Source organism: Gallus gallus, chromosome 2 (assembly GCF_016699485.2).
Source record: "Gallus gallus isolate bGalGal1 chromosome 2, bGalGal1.mat.broiler.GRCg7b, whole genome shotgun sequence".
NCBI classification, from domain to species: Eukaryota; Metazoa; Chordata; class Aves; order Galliformes; family Phasianidae; genus Gallus; species Gallus gallus.
In genome coordinates this window covers 18,677,581-18,699,834 of record NC_052533.1, presented here as the reverse complement: position 1 = coordinate 18,699,834, position 22,254 = coordinate 18,677,581, and the positions used below count along the sequence as shown (strand labels likewise).

The window sequence follows — 22,254 nt, the reverse complement described above, 5'->3', positions numbered from 1 at the left end:
AGTGTATGTCACATTTTTTTATTGTACAGGTGAGCATGAGATAAGCCCACAATTACAAAGTAGAAGTTGTATCACAAAAGTTGATGACTATGAAAAAAATTGTTGGTATTACAGTAAGAAAGCAGCTCAATGTCAGATTCTCCCAAATTAATTGTTTTTGAATGTGTAAAAAGTTACGAGAATTAAAATTAATTTCCTATTCATGCAACAATAGTAGGACTGGAACTGGATTGCTGCCATCACTGCCTTCTGATGCTCTTTTTAAAAAAAAAAAGTAACACCAGTTACTCAGATAATTTAAAAGCTGATAGAAGTCATTCCAGTGAGACACTCACAGTGGGGTTCACCTTATCAAATGGGGTGCTTTACATTTAGTTGTCGATACATAGTTGTATATCTACATGTGTCAAGTACTTCTACCTTTACAGAGTAAACTTCCTTTTATGCTAGTCCTGATTTGGGCTGTATAAGTGTGGGTGCCTACTGCCACTTGTGATTCCCTAGAGTACCCAAATGGATGGTCTGAAGCACTCCAAATGGTCACAAATTTCCCCATAGGCAACCAAGACCTGGTCTTCAAGGTCTCTTTACTCTGATAGTGAAGACTGCAACAAAAGCTAGTAGCCAGAAGTTTAAACAAATAAATGAATAAATGGTACACATTTGGGCACTGTAATCAACTATTAAGCAATAAATGTAAAGTTTTTTTTAGATTAATTGAATTTTGGTTCCTTCAAGTCAAGATTGTACTTGGAGTGAACTGCAAATTTAGAATGCAATACTTTGGTTTTGAAGAGATACTTTTTAAGGGGTATCATTTTTGTAAGGAAATTGGTACAACAACAAAAAAAGATATTAGAAGTGAAGAGATTTCTATCTCATTTCTAATTGAGTATCTTTCTCTATACTGCTGTCCCAGATACCCAGCTCAGAAATTTGTTTAGAATTCACATGGGGGATAGAGAGATAAATGTAAATGAGTAGGGAAATGAGCCACATATCTGTTGCCGTGAGGATAATAATACTATGCCAAGATGGACAAGGAAGCCAAATCTAATCTGTGAATTTTTATAGGTTTTTGCTGTTGTTTTTGCTTGTTTTTTCTTTTGTTTTGTTTTGTTTTGTTTTGTTTTAGAAGGAGTTCTTTATTTTATGTATTTCTAACCTAAATTCCTAGTTGAGCCTTGATCACTGGCAGAAATACATGTGTGCTTACCATGGTTTATGATCCTTGCTTTTTGCCTTTTCAGATTTTTATTATTATTATTATTATTATTCACAGATGTGGAAAAGAATGGAAAGGAAACCGTTGTCACATAAGTGCTAAGCCTCCTCAATCTCCCATTTCAAGTCTCCTTCAAAATGGTAGGTCTGGAAAAAAAGAAATATCCTTCTATTCGTCTTTTCAGTATTTCCTTTTTTCTTATAACAGTCTGATTGCTCTGATTTTGCAGATATTTGGATTGGGTTGGGGATCAGTTTCTTGCTGATTAAAATTGCAGTTGCTGCCTTATGTTTCCTTTCAAAGAAGAAAGAGCAAAAAATGTAAGTGAAACTTCTATTTTGTATAAGGCAGGCACAAGTGTGACACAAAGCAATGTCTAACTGCCCAGTCTCCTTGGTTTCAACATTTAAATTCCCCTACAGTCTGTTTGCCTTCACATGCAACACTAAATGTAAAACTTAGTTTTGCAACATTCTAGTTCTGATCCTAGTGGACCCCAGTCCACTAAAAATGAATTATGACATGACTTTTAGAATATTTTGATTCAACCTCATATGATTAAATTGTAAAGTTCATCCAGCTTAATAGCAGTAGCTCTGCTTTTGTACAAGATGGTTAAATGTGAAAAATATGATGTATTTGTGGTTTCTTGAAATCTCTGAGGCCAAATTAGTTTATTAAAGGCAGGTTGACAGCTTTTTCTGAAGCTACTGAGGACACATTTCCCTTGAGAACATTTTTGCCCTAAATATTTCAATATTTACATACATCTGAGAACTTACTCTACCTCTGATACCTGGATGGCAGGGTTTTTTTTTCCCACTTTAAAATATTAAGTGTTTTTTATAAAAAATCTTTAACAAATTGGGAGAAAAAATGCAAGCTGTAAAACTGCAGAATCATATGAAGATATCCACAAATAGTACTGTTTGTCTCCTCTTCTTTGCTACCTAGACAACTGACAATCTGGCTTCCCAGTTTGATTTTGTATTAGTCCTCTTAATCAGTGCTTATTTTGATACCATGTCTATTCCTTCCACCTCTCCACTCTGCCTCTTCATCTCACATCCATTGTCCAGTACTGCTGTCTTCCAGCTAGGATCACACTACAGACTCTTGTCTTGTCGTCTAAGTACTGGTCTTGCTTGTGGCAAATGAGCGTGCTGGATGGTGGCTTTTTTTTCCCCAAATGCATCTTTCTTCTATCCTGTACTTAGATTTCTGTCAGTACTGTGCAAACAACAAGGAAATTTTCTTCTGACACCCTCCTACATAAAGATCATCCTCACTGAATGAAAGAAATTGATGCTGTTTTATTTCAAAATATATTTCTAGTGCTTTGGATAACAGTACTAGTAGTACTAGAGATCTTTCTTTATCGAATTATTTGATTTCATTTTTATAAGACCGACTCCAGTTTGATAGTGCATTATTTCACAGATCTCTTATCTTTTAGCCCTTTGTGTCATTGCTCTGATAATTTCTACTTGTTCTCTTCTCCCTAAGATTTTTCTTTTTTTTTTTTTTTTGCTGTTTTTTATTTTCCCATAGCACCTATATTTTCATCTCTGCTTATCTCTTTACTTATTCTGCTCAATCCTTCTCCATCAGCAGCAAGTGTCACTTCCTCCCTTTCAGGAATTCCTATAGTGAACTGCCTTGTCCATTCTCAGGTTGTTAGATTTTCTTCACTCTTCATTTTCTTCTCTAAAACTCATATTCAGAGATGTCTCTTTTCCTTTAAACCTCTGTTTTGCTATAGACCTTTCTTACTTTGGGGATGTTGCTATCTCCAAAACTATCTACTAAACTGTGAAAACTCCTGTCCTGATGTTATTGCTGCTGACACCTTTCCTAACAACTGCATATCCCTCCTGGAAGATAGGGTTGTCTATGGACACAGAAGCAAAACGTTGAAGCAAGAACATTTAGTAGTTGTGCTACTGTTAATTGAGTGCGTAGCATCACCTACTTTCCTTATGCCTGCTTCACCTTCTGTTAAGTGGGAATAATAGCATTGCTTAATCTTACTTCACAGAGGCTTTAAACTTAATTCATTTCCATTTATGCAACCTGCTTAAGTACATATATAGAAAGGTACCTCAGAAATGCAAGATATCACAAGAGCTGTTTAAATTTGTTTGTAATTTCAATTAATATTTTTCAAATAAAATATGTTTAATGGTGTTTAAATGAAATTATTTTTCTTAAGCCACTTTCTCTTGTGTTCTAAACACTTCCCTTTCACAAATATTTGCTTAAGGGATACTGCACTGCCTTCCACTTCTCTTCCCCTACCATATCTGTATTTGAGGAATATTTTTTTCCTTTCTCGTAGATATATACACTAAAATAAATTAGAAATATTTTTTATATGGATTCGTGAAAAGTTATTGTGTTGCAATATGCCAAGCACTTAAGCATCCTGTTAGGTATGAAGAAAAGCAGGGCTGAATAATAATCTTCTTACAATGACACTTCTGAAATGAAGACAGTCAGAGCTGTGGAAAAAAGCCCCCATCAGGATTAGAATCATAGAATCACAAGCTTGGAAAGGAACTATAAAATCATCTAGTCTAACCATCGTCCTATCACCATTACTACCCACTAAGCTACTAAACCAAACTCATAGCAGATTGGCTAGTTACATTAGATAGTTTACTCATTCTGGTCTTGATTTGTTTTTACTGCAACTACCAAAAGCATAAGTTATAATGCTGGAGATTTTTGTGGCTCTGAGTTTTTCTATTAGGAACTGACTAATACTATCAAATTTCTTAATCCATGGCACAGAATATACATTTGTATTTTCATTGTTTTTAACCATAGTTGACTTAACATGTTAGTTTGAATGCACTTTGTGGGCATCATCAAGGACTAATCTAACTACTGAGTGTCAATTTCATTGAAATTTTGAACTTGTGAAAACACTGAAATCTGAAACTTTGAATTAGAGAACAGAAATTCAGTAAGTTTTCATCTTTGTCTTTTCATACCTGCTAACCAGCACAGTTTGGTATATAAAAATCTTGGCTGGAAGCATAACAGTAAATTAATGCAATTTATTCCTTAGCTACTTAATGAGAAATCAGCAGTAACTAGTCCAAAGTTAACCAATGTTATAATACTGTAGTTTGGATATTTGAGATAAAGCTTGAGAATAAGAAGCTGACTGGTGTCTGCATAAGTCTGTACAATGTACAATGTGACAGCACCACACAGAGGCATGAGATTTTACTCCTGATTATTTCCTTTCTTTTTTTTTTTTTTTTTTAAGGGAATTTGATGAACTAAAAGCGTTAATTGTGCACGTGATATTTTCCTACAGATCATTTTCAGTTTCAGAGGCTTGTGTCTTCTTTTAGAATCCTAGGGTTGTGTTGCTTTTTCAAAGGCATTAGGCACTAGAGGAACTCCATACTCTAAAGTGTCTGCTTTCTCTTTCACGGGGAAGCTTTTGCACACTTAAGCCCATATTTACTGCCTTCTGAAAAAAAGTTCTGCTATTTAGCTATTTTTTAATAATTTCTCTAAGGGTCTCCCTTTTTCTGTCCTGCTATAGAAGAACAAATACATGCATTTCTAGCTGCTCCTCGAAGAAACACACTAACAGTCTTGTTAGCTCTCAGCGCATTTTTAAATTTAATGCAGATCCATCTATGCCTCAAATGAAATAGCACAAGAATGTGCACAAAAGCTAAAGGAAAAGTTTCAGTCCACAGAACTAATCTTTTCACTAGCAAACTAGCTAGGAGGTAAAAGGGGTACACTGCTGAGCCCTTACACATGTGCTGCTTTAGAAGTTGTTCCTATTAATCAGTGAGCACCTGACACATTCGTTTCATCCTTCTTTTTCTTCACTGGAAAGACTTATAGTGATGTAAGCTCTCCCTCCAACCAAGACAGCATGCTCTTCTCTCACTTTGTTCTCTCCTCTTTCCTTAGCAATAATTTCATCTCTGATCTTCAAGCTTGAAACTCATCAGTGTCTAAGTGGGAGTTACTGGAAGTCATTTTATTTATTTACTAATGGACAAAAGCAGCCTGACACAGAACTTGGCAGCAATCTACTTCATTAGTAGAATGAAGTAAAATCTACTACAGTGTCAATTCAGATATGCAAGCAACTTCCCAGCTCCCAGCCAGGTATATGTGAAATTTTTGTACAGAATTCTCAAATTGGAGGAAGCATGTATGTTTTTCACATTCCTGTTCATGCTCCAGAGATAACATGTTCTGGTTCAGAAGGGAAGGCTGCCAGTTGCTTCACTTCTTCAGTGGCATCTGTCCCTATTGGCTGAATAAAAGCAAAACTGCACTTTGTCTTCCATTTTATAACATCTGCCCTCTCATGCTTCATTTTATTTTCAAGAACAAAACACAAAAAGTGAAAATCAAATGCTTTCCATCTAGCTAAGCCATGTAGAAACGTAGCAACTGCCTCCAATGCAGTCAATGTCTCTGGATCCTTTCAACTTATTTCTTTCCCAATCTTGATCTATGCCACCAGCTGCAATGCTAATGCACCGCAGTGGTTATCAGTCCTATCAGTTAAAACGAGCACAAAAAGGAAAATTTTCCAAAGCATATCAATAATATATCTTACCATATAGGTGAGAGACTGAAAAACTGAGGAGTTCAGAGAAAATATTTTAGAATGATAGAAAATAATGGGAAACCAGGACCAACAAACATAATCCTTCATCCTGCCACAGGAAAGACTCAAATATGACTCTTCTACATTTGCATTTAAGGACCTCGGGTAACATGGATTTGATGGCCTCTTAGGATGATCTTGGTACTGCAAGTAGAAAGAGAGGTCTTTTCCTAACTGTTAAGATGTCTTTTTTCAATTTAAGGTCATTAGTTCTTTTTCTATTCATCGTGGAGATATATAGATGAACATTCCCCTCCTCCAGTGCAAAAAGCTTTTTATATACACCTTTCTGTATATAGGATGTATACAGAATGTTCCTTTCTGGAACATTTCTGTACCTCCCTACAGTCTGCTTTCTGTAAGCTAAGCAATGCTATGCTTATGCTAAGCATAAGCTCAATGTTTTCAGTCTCTCCTTATGGTTAAGGGTTACTTACAAAAATGATCATTCCTGGTTGCTGTCCCCAAGACCCTCTCCAATTAAACCACATCTTTTTGAAAGTTTGGTGTGGAGAAATGAATAGTGTATTCCAGAGGAGGTTCTCCAAGGGCATTTGAAGAGCTGCCAGAGGTGGCTGTTCTTCTGTTCCTATATACCAAAGTGAATAACAAAATGACAAGATAATTACATTTTTCAGCTCTTTTCAGTGTGTGGACTAGAGGGGAAAAATATACTTTTCTTGTAGGAGAGAAAATGATATAGTTTTGGAGAAAAAGAAGTTGTGAAGTAGCAATCAGATCTGTTGTTTGGGAGCTGTTTTATTAGTCTAATGTTGCTATCCTAATCCATTCCTTCTTCTGTAGACTGTTTTTTTTTCTGAAGCATTAGAACTATTGCTATAATAAGAAGTATTCAGCTATATATACTATTACTAAGAGTTCTTCTGACATGTGTATCTCGTGGCTAGCACATGAGAAAAACCTAGAAAAACCTACACACCTAGAAAAGCAAGCAAAGAAACTGGAAGTGACATGCTGAAAGAACAGAGGAAATCTCTTGTTTCGGAGGCATCAGTATCAAGATGCAAAGAACTGACCGCATACATATGTATATATAGAGATTTTCCTAAATGACACAGTATATGTAAAGTGTAGACCTAGAAAGCCCAGGCACCATACTAATAAACTAATTAAGCAACAAAGCAACATTTAAAGAGATTCTAAATTGAACTTTCAGAATGCCTACCTTCCTTGCAACCTGTCCTCCATTTCTTCTGTGGGATACACAAAATATATTGTACTTTTGCAAATGTAAATTTAGTTTAAAAGGTTTCATAAATGATTTAGAAATTGAGATCTTGCGTTACAGATACTATTTAGAGCAGAAGCTTTGAAACCTCTATAAAGAATTATTTTAAGGGGTTATTTTAATGATTATCTTAATTTTAATCGACTCTTTGGTCCATTAGGAATTTATTGTTATGAACCTGATGATAAATATTATTCTTGTACTGTATTTCCTACAGAGTTGTACACTGGCAAACAGAAATACTTGATTTTTAATTGAGAATTATATTGAAAAGTGGAGAATTCTCAGTTTTATGTCCAAACCAATGAAATCCAGATTCTATACTTTTCCATTAGAAAACATTATGTTATTGAGCAGTCCCTTTCTACACAGGCAGACATTCTGTGGAGTAGATTAGCTTCTTCCATATAGCTGAAGTTATATGGAAAAACCTAAGAGAAGGCAGCAGTTGTTTTTTTTTACTAGGGGATGCAGATGGGTCTAGCAAAGCCATTACCCATGTGACCTCGTCTACATCCCACAATGATTATTCCCTTCCTATTGTGGTATTTATGGTTATGTTAGAAAACACAGTTCTCTCTGAACTGCTTTACCCATGTTTGAATCATTTTTGCTGTTGCTGTTCTCCTTTTCTAAAACACCATATGCTTGGCTTTTTTAACCCTAATTATTCTTATTCCCTGGTTGGTACATTCTCCTGGACTTGGCATTTATGGTTTTCTACTTTTTCTACATTTCAAACTGATTAGTTATTCTGAACCACAATTTTTGTGAGCAATGGGTTACCCTTGCCCTTCTTGTACAGTGGTTACACATGTGCCTTATGTTATGCAAGTTAATATGAAATCTAAAGCACTATTTGGCATAAAGTTTCTTGAAAGCAGGAGATCAGTTTGTAAAGCCTATTCTCCACTTCCTATAAATCTGAGTTGCATAAAAACAACCAGTGCCCATATTTTGCCCTTAAATTCCCATTAGATGCCCAACTCCATAAGCTCTTTCGTGATTCAGACCTAAAGTGTAAAGACATCTGAAATATGCTGGATAACCTGAGGAAGTCTGAATTACTATGCTTAAGAAAACCTCACACACATAAGCTGGACCAATTTCAGCACAAAATGCAGAGAGATGTTGAAGAACACAGCCAACACATTTTTGTGCCCTCAGTTTTGCATGGCAGCCTGCTGGTTAGCAGACTTGCAGAGGAAGCTGGAGATCTGTGTTCAGTCTCCTTTCTGCCCTTAGAATGCAGCTAGGAACTCGGAATGCTCTTGCTCAAATATGTAAAAATTTCTGAAGTTTTTTGGGGAACAAAAACAAATTAGAGGCATTCCTATCCTTATCATCTTCTATTGGCACATTGGGTGGTTCCCTCTGTAAACTGTGAGACTTGCCCTTTGGAAGTGTCTTTACTAACTCAAGCAGAACCTTATTTCCATATCATGATCTTAGCGCATACATACAGTTTGTGATGTCTGAATGAGATACCAAAATAAAGGCATGCAAATCTGGCCCTTCAGGCACAAGCTTACAAGCACAGCCAAGTTTCTTGAAAACTTCTTATTTGAGATTTCTTCTAGCCTCAGGTTTTGTGAACCATGGGGTAATTTTAGAGTAAAAAAATCAATTCTCTGTAAGTTTTGTGAACTTTATTTGGGAGAATTAGTATGCAAATAAGCACTTGGATGCATATAAATAACCTACTATATTATAGCTTCACTAAACTAACTAACAGCATCAGAATACCATGAATAATTAACAGTATGATTAAGGCCACGTGAACAAATCAACAGGTTCAAATATTCAGCTCTCCACATTGCCATGACAGGTAATCAAAGTGAATTATGAGGTTGACATTAGAAGGAATTGCTTTCTGTCAGTCTTATTTTGAAAGATTTTAAGAATACATATCTGTTTTAGTTTACAACCTTTCTTGCACAGATTTAACTCATAAGGGGATATATTTCTGTAGACTACCTGTGTAGTTCTCCTCAGCATCTATTCTGATTTCAGTTCTTTGCTAAAGAAATCATGCAGTCTGTCTTGCCCCTGTCTCTTGCTGGGAATCAGCAGCTTCCCTTTCTAACCACTCCATCATCTATGTCTTCATGGCTGCTCTATGGTGCCTTCTCTTGTCCCTTCAGTGCTGTAACACAGAGGCTGGCTGGAAGTTAATAAGGAAAGAGCACTTAAAGCACCTGTAGGAGCAGCTTTGGAATAGCACTACTTTTTTAATAGAAGAAAATCCATCTCTTAACCACTGAAATTGAATATTAGTTTTAGAGAACTTTTTATTTTAGTATATTGTGCAAAGACTGCTTTTGCATGCACAAAGATTTGTATGTAATGTAAATGCCTTGCACAAATTGCCAAAGTTCAATGGGGGAGATATTTTTACTCCTAAAAGTACCAGTGGGAAAAAAGAAAGCTAAATGCATCTTTTCAGAAGTCATCTATATGGAAAAAAACTTCAGATGTAGGTAGAAAATGCCATCTCCAAATAACTTTTGCTTTTGAAGAATTAATGGGCAGAGTTCTTATGTGCTTCCAAAAAAAAAAAAAAAAAAATGTTGGAAGGTCTCTGTTGGGAAAGCATATGTTTAACCTTCTAGCTGACGTAATGAACAGAAGACCCACAATTTCTCCTATTTGTCTGTTTTAAATTGCTTAAGGTATTACATCCATTCATGAAACTTTTACAGTCCAGTATCTTCAGGGATTCTTAAAATATTCTTGATTTTCCAGCAAAAAGTATGAAGAATAGTTACAATAGTAGAGTTATTTCTGATTATATAAATGGCCTAAAATGCTTTCCCTGAATTAATTTAAAAAGTCTATGCACATTAAAACAATGCAACTTTTTAGCTGATGTCTTGTTTAATCTAATGTATAGCACAATGCCTGTATTTTATGAAAATTTAATAGCTCTATGCATATCCAAGCACATATATTTTTTTAACTGAAACAAATGAGAAATAATTCTTTTAATATATCATGCTTATATGGAAGAACTGTTTTCATTCAGTTAGTCAGAGCTAAATTGAGAATATATTTAGCCATGTAGATTTTTTTTCACTTTTTAGAAAGTCTTTTTACATACTGAAATTATCTAATTCTTTGAGAGCCTGTGTGGTTTTGGAGGGATTTTATTGTTGTTTGTTTGACTTTTCAAGGAAAGTAGAGGAAACTATAAATACTTCATTTGCCAATCCACTGTATGAAGACCTTAGTTCATCTGGAAAAGCAAAGGTAAGCAGCAACAGCTGGTTCGACGTATTCAGAAAAGTAGTGAGTTTGTAGCCCTCAAATAGGTTTCCCACTAAAACAAATAGCGTAATCCACCAGTGCATGTTATTTAATAAAATTAAAGACTTAAAAACTGCTGCATCAGATCAGTTCCAGTGCATTTTCCACGTATAGCAGATTTGAAATCAACCCCATTCTGAGAACGTCTTGATGTTTGTAACTAATACTGTCTGTGGGCTGCTGAATCTGAAGGAAAAAAAAAACAAAAAACAAAAAACAAAAAAACACTTTTAGATGAAGTACTTAGCCAGAAATTATCAAAGAAAATTACTATTGGGATTTTTTTCCTTTTACTTCAGTGAAAAAAAATAAAAAACAACAGCAACGAAGCATTGCACACAAAGGTGCTCAAGTTGTCTTTGCGCATTCAGTTAACTTTAATAAAATGTGCATTACTGTTTCCAACACTGTAAAATTCATTTTGAAACTAATCAAACATGTCTATACAGAGTCTGCTTCTTGATCACGTTTTTCCCTTAATGCTACTTGTTGACCATAATTGAGAGACTCCTAGGGTAAAGGACGTTTGTGAATAAAGTGTATATCTAAATGTGAACATAGTGTAGTAAAAGAACTCAAGACAAGATTTAGCTATCACATCAGAGTGGTAGCTATAATTTATGTTTTAAATTTAACAAGAGAAATGTACTTGACTTAAAATGCAGCTTTCTGTTCTATTTATCATTGGAAATAATAAAGTTGAATCACCTTGAATTTACAGGGAGCCAAATAAAATTTAAAACATCCTTTCTGCCCTCATTTTGATATTACCTTATCAGAACTGAAACAATTAGGATAGAAAAAGAAAGAATTTCCCTGTTCCTTTCCACAGTCAGTAATATAATATTTCACCACAGTTTTAAACAAGATTGTGATACATCATGTACAATCTCTTAAAGGTTCCTTGCAGGTGATTTTAGAGACATTAGACCAAGTAATTCACTTTCAGGTTTGGGTTTATGAGAGTTCCAAGTAAAAAACATTCCCATCACAATAATATACAATTTATCAGGACATTTGTATTGCATTTAAAATATACTCCTGACAGTCTTAGTTTAATAGCAAGTTGAAAAATAGTAGCACAGTGCCAGGGGAGAGATTTTCAGAGAAGGCAGCTATAGGCACTGTGATTGAAGCACAGTGTTGTACCAAATTTTCCTCTCTTTTCTTTAAGAATGTGAAGATATGTGTTTTTACTAATTCTCCCTTTAAAATGAAGAACAAGAGTTATGAGTTTTCTTTGTGTCTGATAAACCTTAAATCTGAATGATATATCACAAATAAAAAAGATACTATAAAAACTGAACAACATCTCTTATCTTCAGCTGAATACCCATAAGTGATGTATTCGTGGGCATCTAAGTTTCATAAAGAAAGAACAGATCTCTCTGAACTTTTCTGAACACTGAAACTATGCAAGCCTAGCATTGTCTTACACTTGTCTATACCATTGTCTCACACTTAGGCATTCATAGAGCGTGTTAGTCTGACAGCCACATGGAAGGATATTTTCTGAATATCATTTGCAGCTCAAAATTTATTCTGAAGCTGTTGTGTCTCTTTACAGTCTCCTGGATACACCACTTCACCTGTTGTTCAAATCAGTGTTTCTCCATGGCATGAGGTATGTAATAATATATTTCTCTTCTAAAGTAGGGTATGTGTTGGCCTTTTAAATAAAATGCTGTAGCAGAGGAAAGAGAAAAAAGTCACTTAAACTGCTATTAAAAATACTAGCAGCTCTGGAAGGTGCTAATATCTTAGGAAGATAATAAGGCTAGATTGGCTGCCAAGATCCTCATAATAGTAATTTTCATTAATGCTGTTTACTGTAGCTATTTGTTATATCATTCAGTAATTCAAAAATTTCCAGTAAGACAGATGCATTCTAACTAATTAATTGAATGATTTGCTTTTTAAATTTTGTTCTTTTTTATTTTTAGTATCCATTTAATGAAGGTGAGAATGCTACCTCTTTTCCAAATCCTCTCTACGGTGAGGCATCAGGAGACATGGAGAAATTATGCAGTTCCTTGAAAATAGACAGAAAATGGGATTAATATTGCGTATGACTCTTTGCCTGAAGATTTGTTCTAAAATCTGAAAGTATGTTATGATCCTGCAGCATTTGCAATGTGAATAACTCTTCACAGAATAAATCTTTCATTGCAATAATTATGTTCAGAAAGTAATATTATATTAAAAATAGAATCAATAAGTATATATATAAAATATAGAAAGTCAAATTTTTATATATATACTCTTCCATATTTCTGTTTCTGTGTTTCAATTTCTGTGCAGAAATTGATTTGTGATTATAACTATGAATTCATTTTACATTTGGACAGTTCAAATGTCACTATGTTAATAAAATGTTTAATCAAATCCAGATTCCTGAGGTCTGATAATCATAATTTTATATCTATTATTGGGAAATGATGACTTAAACATTTCTGCAATTTTACATTAGAAATGGATTTTAAATGGCTGTTTTAGTGTTCCAAGGGCCAGAAGCAAAAGAAAAGTTTATGTATAATTAGAAACACATCGAGGTAAATCAAAATGGACATGAATCATGAATTTGAGTATCTGCTCAATATGTGATTCAGCAAGGTGATACAATGGTATGTACCCTTGTTTTTAAAAAGGAGACATTATTAACCTTGAAAGCCACATCTAACCAAATTCCCTTCTGGTCAGATCTACTGTGGCTACCACAGTGCTACTGATGTACATAGCTTAGTGGTTGACGGAAGATAGCAACTAGCATGTCCAGGCAGCTTATTTCTGCCAAGTAAGCTGACCTCCCACACAGCTGCAACTTTTGTCCTCACAAGCCTACATGGGGAATTCTGGTTTGTCTCCTGATTTTGAATATCATCCTCTGCAATATAAGATACAGCTTGCACTTTAAATAACTTGAACATATGTCACGTTCCATAATGCCCATTTGAATTATCTAGTGGTCATTTTCAGTTTGAAGGCTTAAATGTTTATGCTGTGCTTATGTTTTCCTACCTTACTACATTTTAACAGACTCCTTAATTTTAAACCTACTGGCAAGTTTAAAAGATACAAAACTACTTCAAATTTCATAAAATAAGCTTTTGGATGCAGACATTATCTCTGTTAGTTCAGGTAATCTTGAAATGTTTGACACTTATTAGACTTCCCAGTCTCCCCGCAGAAGAGCACACTGAAGCCTGTCTTCATTCCATCATGCATGGGACTGCTTGGTTTTGGGTGTGTTGTTGTAGTCTTGTTCATCTTTCACTTTTTCTTAATAATACAATGGAACCTCATAGCTCTGTGCCTGGGACCACTTTTCAATTTTTGTTTTCTTACCTAACTGACACGATGTTTCCTGGGTAGCAGAAGTAACAAAGCATGATTCCTATTGATACTTTTCCATCATCCTCTCCACATCTTTCTGACAATATGCTTAGAATCATAGAATATCCCAAGTTGGAAGGGACTCACAAGGGTCATCTAGTCCAGCCCCTGGGTCCACAAAGGACCATACAAAATTCAGACCCTATGAGAGCATTATTCAAATGCTTCTTGAACACCAGCAGCTTTGTGCCATAACCACTGCCCTGGGGAGCCTGTTCCAGGGCCCAACCACCTGCTGGTGAAGAACCTTTTCCTAACACCCAACCTGACCCTCCCCTGACATAGGTCCATGTAATTCCCTCAGGTCCTGTTGCTGGTATGCGATTGGTGATGACTGCTGCACTGTAAAACTACATTTCACTTTCCTCTCTCATCCGTAGACCCCTGTACTATCCTCACTTCTTCCCCAAGCTCTATAGCTTACCTTAAAACTGTCTCTTGAGCTTGTTCCCCTGAAGTGTCCTAACTACAACCAAAAAAACAGAAGCATTAGCCACTATGCCTGGCTCAGAGCAACACGAGTGTTCATCAGCTGCTGCACATTTGCTGGTTGGCCAGTTGGCAGCACACTGCTACTTCTCTCACTCTGTACCCTGAAACTGGACTGCTATTTCCTGTTCCACTGCTGATTTTAATGAAGACAGTCAGAGTATCACACCTTCTAAACACCTGCCTTAATGCTGAATTTAGTTGGAAGTGACCAAAAGGTATTCATGGAGTTTTTTAATAAGGAACCACAGTAAGATGATCACACATGCTGTTTTCTGAACCATGATTAATAAGACAGAAATATGGAACTTGTTCACTACACTTGTTAAGTTGCTCTGTAGAGAAAAGACATAATACAGCAAAGTGCCAGGTGCCTCCAGCTCCTGAACTCTGGTATTTTGATTAAATCTGTGTGAAATGATTGCTTTCAGCATCATAAACAGGCATTGTACATTCCTACAAGATCAAGCCCATGCAGTAAAATTTGCAATTATTCTGCAATAGGCAGACACTGCTAAACACTGAAATGCTGGTTATACCATGGTCCTTAAATCTCCAAGCACTGTGTCCTCTTATGTCTTAAAAAAAAATAATAAGAATTAAAAACTATATATGTTGATAACAATATGTTGATATATTGATTATCCTTTATGAAACAAATTATTAATTGTACTCATATTTTAATTTTGTAGATAGAAGGATATGATAAGAACTTATGAAATAATTCAAAGAATATTATATTCCTCATCAGCAGCTGTTTCCTGAGAGATTGTCAGTATGCTCTATTTTTTCTGAAGCAAGAGAAAAGACCAAATTATTGGTCTTTTACCAAAATTATTTTTCATGTCTACCTATGTAGAATATTTTTAAAGAAATTCTTATCATTCAGAGTTTTCATCTTCCTGAGCTTCAATAATGTTTCACAATTCTTATTTCAGCAAAAACAAAATAGTCACTCATATCCACTGAACAATAAAACTCTCACATCTACCAGCTGAATAACAACCCAAGAATGAAATGTTTGCTTACAGATAAAAATTAGACTTTTTATTTCATTTTTGGAAACACGGCTGTACTTTGAACCAAAGCAGTAGAATTTGTATTTTCATTCACCCTTGCTAAAGTTTAACTTCTTAATGTCTAAAGAGAATGTCAAGGAAAAGTAATTTCTTAAATATTTATACATAGGTTTCTTACTTCTCATAGTTAATAATAGTCCTTGACTAAATAGCCTCTGTATGCTCATGCTGCTAGTGTCATAAATTCCACATAGTAAAACTGAATTGCTTCCAACAGAGGCTTGTTTTCCTGGAGTAATTTGAAGATGGTTATTCTAGCCAGATGATGAATGGTGTACTTATTCTAGTTTAAACTTGTCTGTACACTAATGATCCAAGCTAACAACAGAAATAAATTGCAAGACAAAACTTTTAACAAAACCTAACGCCTCCTGCAATGTGGTCAGGTACGTGCTTTTTAGAATTGTTTTAGCTCCCCGAATCTTGGAGTTGTAGAGAATACAGTCCCTTGATTTTGACAAATTTGTTTATCAAGATAAAGCATAGTTATGATACATTTCAACAAACATGTTTTGTACACAGCCAGATGATGATCTTGATGTTCTAATAACTTGTGATGGTCCAGTAACTTTTTTCAAACACAAAGTAATGCTTCTGGCTTAGCTGTTCCATACTGCAGGGAGCTAGGAAGTTTGCTTAGAAAGGATTATCATCTTTGCAGCCTGTTTCAGTGCTTGTCTTGCCATTTGTCGTTGGCCACTACTCTGCAATTTTGAAAACCATGGGGTAGGGGAGAAAGAGCTTAACTCCTCTTTACTTTAAGAAAATTTAAGTGCAAACTGATGGCTGTGTACTCTCCTCCTTGCCAGTAAAGAGGGACTCAGAGCTTGCTTGGAGTCTGGGCTCATTGGTTGAGTTGTTTTAGACACATTAGTGCTTTCCACTGCTATCCCATTTCATATTCCTGCGTCTGCTGGCCACTGCAATTATAACCGAAGTTCCCACCAGTGTATTTTGTGTATTTGCTGATGGTGCCTATCTTGGATATCCTTCTTGGGTTGTTGTTTTTTGTCCTTATCTTATTACTTCTAAAAAGAAATACAGATTAGAAGAGGAGATCCTAGAAGGTATCCAAGAACATAACACTTCAACTGAGCGTTCAAGAGGTCAGAATGAGATGTAGCAGATGAACTAAAGTAGCTCATGTTGTGGTGCTGGATTTCTTGCTGTCCTCTGGCCTTCTATGGATCACAAGCCAAAATATATTTGTCTCCCAACACATATTACTGTAACCACTGAAGAAAAATTTATTTTTTCGAATGTCTATCTCTCCTTTTTAACATTTCTTCATAAAAGCGGTTCATTTGTCCTTTTGTTTTTGACCAAGGTCAATAGAATACGCTTTGGGGAAGAGCTGGTCAAGTTCAGAGAAATGTTTAAGCAATAGCATGAAACAAAAATCATTATCAGCTACAGGGGAGGGTGGGTATTCTACTTTTCCAACGAAAATAAGAGTATGAGACAAGTCAGCAGGCATGCTCGACTGAGTTAAACGGGTATAACAGAGAGAAATGAGCACAAATTATTCATGGGAATTCTTTAATCTTCTGTTTAATTATGTGATCATTCCTAGAACAAAGACTTTGATTGATCATAATGGCAAGAAAATGTCAATTTGCACTCAGCACAGTGATTAGCATACAGCTATAGAGAACAACAACAAAAAAAAAAGTGAGAATGTAGTGTTTTAATATTTTTTGCATGTTTTAAAAGTTTGGGATGCTAGCTCTAAATAATTTAGAGGTTGTTATAAGTATTCTCCTCCAAATAAAGCTGTTTTCATTTTATTCTTCATTTCAGTCTTTGAGTCCTACTTTTTCAAGTCACTCATTTTTCTTTTTTCAACCATTTTATACTGTTCATAAAACAGTATAATTCTATGACAAGTATTTTATGTTATATATGGCATGTGAATTTGTAAAGCTTTAGTCAACGTTATTAGAGTTTTGATAGCTAAGACTCTGAATACAATTAAATGAGCTGTAAGGTATGGTTACTTTAGAAACATGGTGTATTGAGAGCATTAATATTACTAACCTATTTGGTATTCACAGGGATATGTTAGAAAGAAATGGGCATTAATAAGTACTACATTACAATTGGCCTCTGATGAAACTGTGTATTACAGCTACATTAGTAGTTAAAGTATTCAGCATGATTTATGTAAAGTGTTGTCTGGGAATTAATAATAAAGTGCTTTTTTTTCTTGTAAAATGGGGCTGTGTTCATTGAAACAACATGATCAATCGTGCAATAAATGCAGAGGTAAGTAGAACTCTCAGGGTTATGTGCTACCCTGAGCTTATATGCAAAATCTCTACTGACATGAAGTAAATCAAAAGGATAAAGGAATAACTTCCAAGGTATTTTAAAACCTAAGCACAAATATCTGGAAGACAAAAGGGATTAAATTTTTCTGCACTTCCTGTTTATCTGCCTCATTCTTCAAGTGGATCCTCTGGATGCTCAAGAAAATTCAGGGGCCAAAGCATGCTCTAATTCAAAACTTCTGATAACTCATAATAATTTCTTTCGCATATCAAGGCCATTTCTAAAGGAGCATTTAGTAACACTTCAGCTGCTACTTTAAACCACTCTAAAATCTGCCTATTTTATTTGCTTTCCGAACCTCAGCTTCAAGATCTGTTTCTCAGAGGTGAGAGTTTTGAAAAGCAGCACAATAATAGTATCTCTGCGTTGTGAAGTTTACTTATTTTGAATATCAGAAATGTACAATTTCAAATGGAGTTGCCATTGAAGAATCTGAGGTGACTTTGTGAACAAAAGCAGCCAGCAACCAATTTTTTGGGTTGCTTGCCTTTTTACTGTTGAGATAGGTGTGGTTTGTAGGGACAGGAATCATGACAGACTGCTTTGGTTTGGGGTTTAAAATTCATGTGAACACATGTCCAAGGTGCCAGGATTGTTGCAAAGATCCACAATACTGTACTACACACAGAAAAATATTTAAGGACTCTCTTAACTAGTGAATTCAAATTCAAATTCAGAAAGGAACACCACACCACTTTTCCATTTCCTTTATGTTAAAATATTAAATGCTTTATGTAGGACACAAAACAGATTTATAGGAGGAGCCTGTATATCGGAAGATATTTAGTCCTTCTCTGACACCCACATGACATGTTTGACACTGCCAGTACCGTAAATCACATAGACAGCCTTTATGTTTAACAAAGATGTATCCCTATTCCCTTAAAGCTGTGCTTTTTTGGTGATAGCACTCGGTACTTTACGCAGCAGCCAACAGAACTCTGTATCAAACCAGATCACTGTGTGAGCAGAAAGCAAATGTGCAAGTTTTCAATTTTAAAACCACTTCTGCTGCAGTACAGACACAACAATGCTTGCTTTCAATAGCTAAGGGGAAAAAACACAGATTAATAGACATACCAGTCAAATTGCTGTAATTTCCAATCCAGTAAAACAATGGCAAACGGCCCAAAGGAAATGCCCAAAATATTTTATTTCAGTTGTGTTGATAGTGAATTGCACATTGGGAACTTTTAACCTTACTGATTAAATTTAAAAAGGAGAAAACAAAATGCCACTGTTGCTAAAGGTACCTTGTCTGGTGGCAAGATTTGGGCAGCAATGTTTGAGAGGACAAATTCAATCTGTATATGTTCAACAACTTCCTGTAAAATTCATTCCTCTAGCAATGTCCTAAGAATCTAAATTGTAAATTAGCTGGTTTAAATTTTATTTAGGCATAACGTAGAACTATTTGCTGTTCACACTTATGTTTCTGTATTTTATGAGTTATACATATGTATTTTATACCAATATGCATTTTAAATTTTATTTTAGGGTGTGTGCTAAATGCTATTTCAAAGGTAGCCCAATGAGAAGAAATATTTTGTTTGACTACTATTTATTTAATGTTATTTTCTTTTAATTATTTTGTTATGCTATAAGACTTTCTGTATAATGTTTCAGCATAAAGTAATGCTGCACATTGTTGCTGTTAAACGGTGCTGGCAGACATTAAAGAACAATAGAAATACATCATGAAGTTATCTGCAACATATAATTACACATTCAATGACCCAGTCTGTGCTGTATTTCTGCACAATGTATTTGCAATTAATCAAAAGGAATAGGTATACTGCTTTTGAAAGTAACACAAAAATACCAGTGAGTCATCTATCAAGCCTTCCACCAACCATTTTTTTGTGATTGGGATCAGCATGGGTTGTTAAAAGTTCTGTTCGGGAAAGATATAATATTCTAATTGGTGATGATGTGAAATGGGTGATAGTGGATATTCTTAAACGTCGAAAGTGTTCTTGAGAGTGGCAAAATATTAATGTGCAAGCTCAGAAACATAAAATTCTAGACTGTTCTTTTATGAAATTAACTTTCTGTTAGTTGCAATGGATAAATACTGGCAAGTTTAACGAAATACCCTAAAAGCTGGCATGCCTGTCAATTTCTTATTAACAGCTATAACATGAATATCCACACAAGTTTTGGTTACAAAGTAAAAGACATTACTAAAATAAATGACAAAATTCATACCAGTTCTACTGAAGGAAGTAACTGAGGGAAATTTTTAAGCACCCATTTAACTTTTAAGCATTTGGTGAAAGTACTTGTTTAAACTTTACTGGAAAACATCCTTAAATTTCACTGCTGTAATTTACCTCTTAACTGCCTTTAGCGCTAGATGTCTGAACTAACCTAATGACACAAATACTGCTTTCCAGCTCATCTGGTACCTTTTCAGTCTCAGATCCCTGAAAGGGGGCTTGATTTCTGGTTCTTATCCTTCATGTATTTTCATTAGTAATCCCTTGAAAGAAAATGTGTCTTCTCAGGGGCCAGGAGCAGCTTCCAAGACCCAGTCACCATAACAGACTTAAAGAGAATGAGTTTAAAACAAACAAACAAACAACAACAACAACAAACAGCTCTAGGAAATAACAACTGTGCTATGAAATGCAAATTTGCTATTTGGTTTCGTAGGTAAGCATGTAGCCATGTGCTGGAGGGCTCTGGGGGAGAACATTCTTCTTCCTCCTCAGGATTTCTCAGCAGTTGGCCTGACTGCCTCTCCTGAGTGGTCTACCAGTTGGATTGCATCTTCGCCTGTGTCCAGCTTACTTTGTTTACCTTACAGGGACATTTGGTGAATTTCCCTCAGACATTCACCAGAGCAACTGCCTTCTCCCCTTGTATACCCCTGCTCCACTGGGACACTCATCATGAGTCTGCACTGAAAGGGTTTGCCCAAGCCCACAGAAGAAGCACAGAGTTGAATTTTCTGGGCTTCATCATATATATGCTTTTCCTTTCATGGAAAAAGTGCATTTTTTTTTCAAGTGGTCTTGGGTCCTGACTGAGCTTGACCATACACTAGGGGTCTGTACGTGCAAGATGCTGAAACAGTAACCACAGTGCTTTGCTTTGGCTCCTTTGAGCCTGCCATCTGCAAAAGACCACAAACCAGTGAAAGACCACTTTCCCTTGGTTCTCATCATCTATAAAACTGCTGTCCTCAGCTAACATCATCAGCAGACACAGCTGAACAAAGATTTATCTGAGTAGTAATAAGTGACATCATATTTTTTTCCCTAACACTTTGTAACTTAAAGATGTGTCTTTGTTGCTGGAACAAATAACATGGGGATGCTAATATCTGCAAATGAGAATATAGACAAGATGATGTACATATTTTTACATCTACTCATTAGTAGAGTTCAGATATGCAGATTGCATTAATGAGCAGAGTTAATTCAATGTATTATACTGCAGTCCACCAAATTTTGGAGTGATTTCTGCAGAGGTTAAAAATCTCACCTAAGACAAGACTATATTTTGCATCCAGTTATAATTTTTTAAAATGTAATTGGAGATACTGTGCTAGCAATATTAATTGAAGATTTTCTTACAGTGTCCAGAAAGTATCTTTATTCACCTTCAGTCCTGAGTAGCCAGACATTTTTTCTTTTGTTAATTAATTTATAAAAGTAAAAAAAGGGGATTGGAACCTAATTACACGATACTGTATAAGGAACAGCTCTCCTAAATGATACATTTTCTGCCCCTTTAAAACCAAAATGTCTTAAAAGTACTCAGAAAAAAAAAAAAAAGGATTATTTTTGTAATTGATAGTTATATTCTTCTTGTTCTGTTTCTAAACTTAGAGTACACATATAATAACTTTCACAGATAGAAGAAATTTGCACATACTTTTACATTTTAAAATGCAATTACTTTCCTGACAGCTTTTTAAATACATGATCAATTTGGCTGAGATCTGGGGAAATTGCTTTGTTTTCATAACTACAGTAATCAATCAAAACGTAGAATGAGATCTTTTATCATTGATATTTCAGGGCAATGGCAAAATAAATAAATAAATAAATAAATTGATAGCTGAAACTCTCTTTAGCGAATATTTTACCACACTATTCTCCCTGAAACTCAAACATGCTTCTTTGCGATGTGCACTAGGTGTGAAGATGGTTGTACCTGATAGGAAGAAATGACTACTGGCAACAGTACCCATGTAGATCAGACGCAAGATGCCTCTGTAAGGCCTCTGTTGCAGCTACTTTAATATTTCAGCCATAGGTAGGTCATAACATAGAACATGATTGAAATTATATAACATTTCAGATTACTTTTGTCAGACAGTTAGAAACTTCTCACCACCAGCTGGAATTACCAAAGACTGTGATGAAGAATAAACACTTCACACAACAGTAGTCATCCAGAAAGTGTTGATAATAGCCAAGCTGCCCTTCTCCCTCTTTCCCTCCCACTAAGAAACTAATGAGGGGCAGCTGCTATAAAAGACTGCAGTTCAGCATGTGGGAAGGTGGTAGAGTGG

The 22,254-nt window shown here is 35.4% G+C and overlaps 1 protein-coding gene across 3 annotated transcripts in view; it reads left to right on the top strand.

The window, feature by feature from the left end:
* Positions 1-17,192, top strand: part of MALRD1 (MAM and LDL receptor class A domain containing 1) — a 230,461-nt gene extending 213,269 nt beyond the window's left edge. For all 3 annotated transcript variants that reach the window (XM_046921944.1, NM_001318981.2, XM_040680811.1), the window contains 5 exons: positions 1,283-1,365; positions 1,455-1,545; positions 10,305-10,380; positions 12,005-12,061; positions 12,381-17,192. In XM_046921944.1, the coding sequence (XP_046777900.1) occupies positions 1,283-1,365; positions 1,455-1,545; positions 10,305-10,380; positions 12,005-12,061; positions 12,381-12,497 (424 nt within the window). In that variant the 3' untranslated portion in view covers positions 12,498-17,192. The remainder of the gene's footprint in view (positions 1-1,282; positions 1,366-1,454; positions 1,546-10,304; positions 10,381-12,004; positions 12,062-12,380) is intronic.
* The last annotated feature ends 5,062 nt before the right edge of the window (positions 17,193-22,254 follow it).